Below are 3,384 nucleotides of genomic sequence, written 5' to 3'. Positions count from 1 at the left end.
TCAATGCAAAACATTTCCAAAACCATGCATCATTCAAAGAAACTGCACTTCCATACATACATAAGCTTTTAAAGATAGATAGATAGCAAAATTATCTGTAACTTGGTCTTCCAAAAAAAAAAAAAGGGCCCAAGGAGCATATTCTTCTACTAAATGAGTCAGAAACATAATAACTAATATTCCATGCATTACTCCCTTCTCCAGATTAATACTAGCTAGTAGTAGAGAGTTCATTCGTAAGCTCGAATTTAGGATACATATACAAGAAGCTCTCAAGGATATATAAGCTGCGAATAAGAAGAAGAAGAAGAAGAAGAAGAAGAAGAAGAGAGAGGGCATGGTAGGTAAATTAACTATCATGGTTGATTTTGGTGAATGAAGGAGGGGATGATGTCCTGAAGGAGACCATAGTCAGGGAGTACTTGGAGCTGCTGGAGAGGAGGGGGTAGGCTAATTGGCAGGTACATGGTAGGGTTTGTGCTCATGTGGTGGTGGCTGCTAGGGTTAAGAAACTCCTGGGCCCGAAAGCTCGGCGACGGCGCCAGGAAGTGCGAGCTCCCTCGGAGGTTCGCGGGGCTCTGGTGCGTGTGCCGGCCCTCGTACGTCGTGATCACGATGCTCGGGTCCTCGTGCGACCGCTCCACCCTCTTCTTCACCGAGCACTTCTGCGTCGTGCACCGATAGTAGCTCCTGCAATCGAAACCACACAATTCCATTCAAAGCTTAAGCTGGTAGATAGAGAACTAATTAAACCCCATCTTTCACATTATTATGTACAAGAGACATATTCTTTGGACTATTAGACTTGACATCTTTTTCACTTTTTTTTTGAAGAAGAAGAAGAAAAGAAGGGAAAGGAATACTTGCACCTGTTGAGCATTGACTAGTAATGGAGAAAATGGTGATGAAAGTGAAATTAATGGAGGGTAGTAGAGATTGAATTGACCTTGGATAAGGGCTATTCTTGACCGCCTTCTGGCCATACTTCCTCCACCGATATCCGTCTTCCAGATGGTCGACCTCGCTTTTCGTCATGAAAGCGAAGCGAGGTTCCCTTTGCCTCTTCTCCCCCTTGTTTTTTGCTTTCCTGTTGATTCATCAATCATAGTCACATAGTTAGATTTACTATCTCAAAGACAAAAATTAAGCTATCACAATTAGATCTATATGTAGATAATATCACTAGTACTAGTGCTAGTCCTCCACTCTATGAAACAATCCATTCAAAGCAAGCAATATGGTCAATTAGGAACTTGGTAACAATAGCTTCTGCTACACTCTTTGTTTTCTTCTGATTTTGGATCTTTACCCTGATCTTAAATTGCACCTTAGAACTAGAGACTAATTGTGAACATACAATAGTACTCTTTCAAATCTCACTCTGTCTTATGATCTCCCTAGCTAACTTAGAAGCAGTCCCAGGAATACCAAAAGCAAGGCATGATCTTATGGTCAAACTAGTTTATGAAAGAAATTTAAAAAAAAAAAAGAAAAAAAAAGAAGGAAAAGTAGTGAGAAACCTAATTAGTTCCTTGTTTTGTTAGGCAAGCGCAGCTGAGAAATTAACCCTAGGAAGTTCACACTTGCATACTAAAAAAAAAAGTCTCAAAAGCCAAAAGAATCAAATCTAACACATGGATGTAAGATCCTTAACCAAAACCTTCGACACGTGAAAAAATTAAACATCAAATCAATCAAAAAGCAACAAAATCATAGATAGATACATACACTAGTTTCTTAGACTTTTCACCTCCCTGATCATCACTTCCTCTAGCTTGTAGTTGCTTCTCCTCCCCACCTTCCTCTTCTTCCTCCTTTATCCGATCCTTCTTGCTCCGTCCCCCGGACTCCTCGTCTCCGCCCGCCTCCGACGACGACGACGACACCGACGAATTCGGCGTCACCGGGCCGGTCCCCCCGTCGCCACCACCACCACCCCCCCCTATCGAAACATCCAAACCGTGACGTCGACCGACAACAGCGCCGTAGTCAATCGCAGCGTCGACGTCGATGAGCAATTCGGGCTTCGCGGGCGGGGCGTCGAAGAGCCCGAGCTCGTCGCACCGCACGTCGCCGAAGGCGGCCCGCGACAGCGCAGCGCCGTAGTCGTAGTCGGCGAACCCCGCGAACGGCGCCGCGTCGGCCACCGACATCGCCTCGTGGTGCGAGAAGAAGCACGAGAGGTCGCCACCACTATTGATCATCTCATTGAGAAAGAGGTGACCATGTTGGTGGTGGTAGAGCTCTCCTCTCTCTTGTGACATGGAGTATAGTGTTTGTGCGTGTGTGTGTGTGCGTTGTGTTGTGTTGTGTTGTGTTTTAGAGAGAAAGAGAGGGAGAGGGAGAGGGGTGGATCTAGTGAAGAGGAGTGAAGGGGATAATGTGGACTTAAGCTGTTTTCTAGTTTTGCTGCCAAAAAAAAAAAAAAAAGGTGGATACGGGTGGGAACGAGGACTTTTTGCAAAAGCCATTTTTTAAGTTGTTTTAACTATTAGTATAATTTTGATGAGCTTTTTTTATTTTTGAAATTGGGTATAATTGTTACATAAAGGGAAATGTAAATAAATAAATAAATAAAATGGGTGTGAGGAGAGAAGGGGTGGAATAGTCTACGGGGTAGAGAGAGGGCTGGCGATGAGTCAGCGTCCACGACGAAGCCACCGGCTATAGCCGGTCACCTGAGGACCCTGAAATTCACCGCGTGCACCGGGCGCACCATGCACCGGTATCACAAAATTAAATAGCTTTATTATTATAGTATTCTGCGGCGATCAAAGGTCTCTAAACTTTGCAATGTTTAGACACTTCTTCTCAGGAAGCTTACGATCGGGCCTGATGCGGTGTTGATTATTATATAGATCGATCTAATAGGAAACAGGCAGGGAAAATTTATGATATGGTCTTAACCTAGCTTCAGATTTATTGGTACACCTGGTGCATGCAATGTTTTTTTTTTTTTTCGATGTGAGAGGGTGTGGGGAATAATAATAAATAAAAGGAACGAGGGAAACAGCGGTCAAAGTTTCAAACTTTTCAGTGGCCTTTGCCTCGCACGAGCCATCGTTCGACACGTGTCCACGCCATTTGACCGGTCCTAAAGCACGTGGGAGACAACTCTCTCCACCCTGGATGACGTCACGATTGCGCCACCACACCCGCCACCGGATTTCCCGGGATTGACGCTGGTCCGTCCGATCGCGATCCGACGGCCGGCCTTCGAGCTGGTCCGCCACGAAATATTGCATGGACCTGGTGCACCCCCTCCGTTCGCCTATGAACCACTCACTGATATTTTTCGGCGAGTAATGTTACGCCCACTTCTAAGAGCCGATGAGAGTAGAGTATAATGGTTCGCTCATATACACTTCAGAGAAATCAATTAAT

The 3,384-nt window shown here is 45.0% G+C and overlaps 1 protein-coding gene across 1 annotated transcript; it reads right to left on the bottom strand.

Moving 5' to 3' along the window:
* LOC109722014 (probable WRKY transcription factor 71) lies at nucleotides 1-2,398 on the bottom strand. Its single transcript, XM_020249857.1, has 3 exons — nucleotides 1,729-2,398; nucleotides 947-1,087; nucleotides 1-690 (listed from the first exon to the last, which is right to left on the bottom strand). The coding sequence occupies exons 1-3, from the start codon at nucleotides 2,262-2,264 to the stop codon at nucleotides 357-359; spliced, it is 1,011 nt and encodes a 336-aa protein (XP_020105446.1). The 5' UTR covers nucleotides 2,265-2,398; the 3' UTR covers nucleotides 1-356.

This window comes from Ananas comosus, linkage group 16 (genome assembly GCF_001540865.1).
Source record: "Ananas comosus cultivar F153 linkage group 16, ASM154086v1, whole genome shotgun sequence".
In the NCBI taxonomy this organism is placed as follows: domain Eukaryota; kingdom Viridiplantae; phylum Streptophyta; class Magnoliopsida; order Poales; family Bromeliaceae; genus Ananas; species Ananas comosus.
The sequence above is the reverse complement of the archived record's forward strand: the minus strand, read 5'-3'. Positions and strand labels throughout refer to the sequence as shown.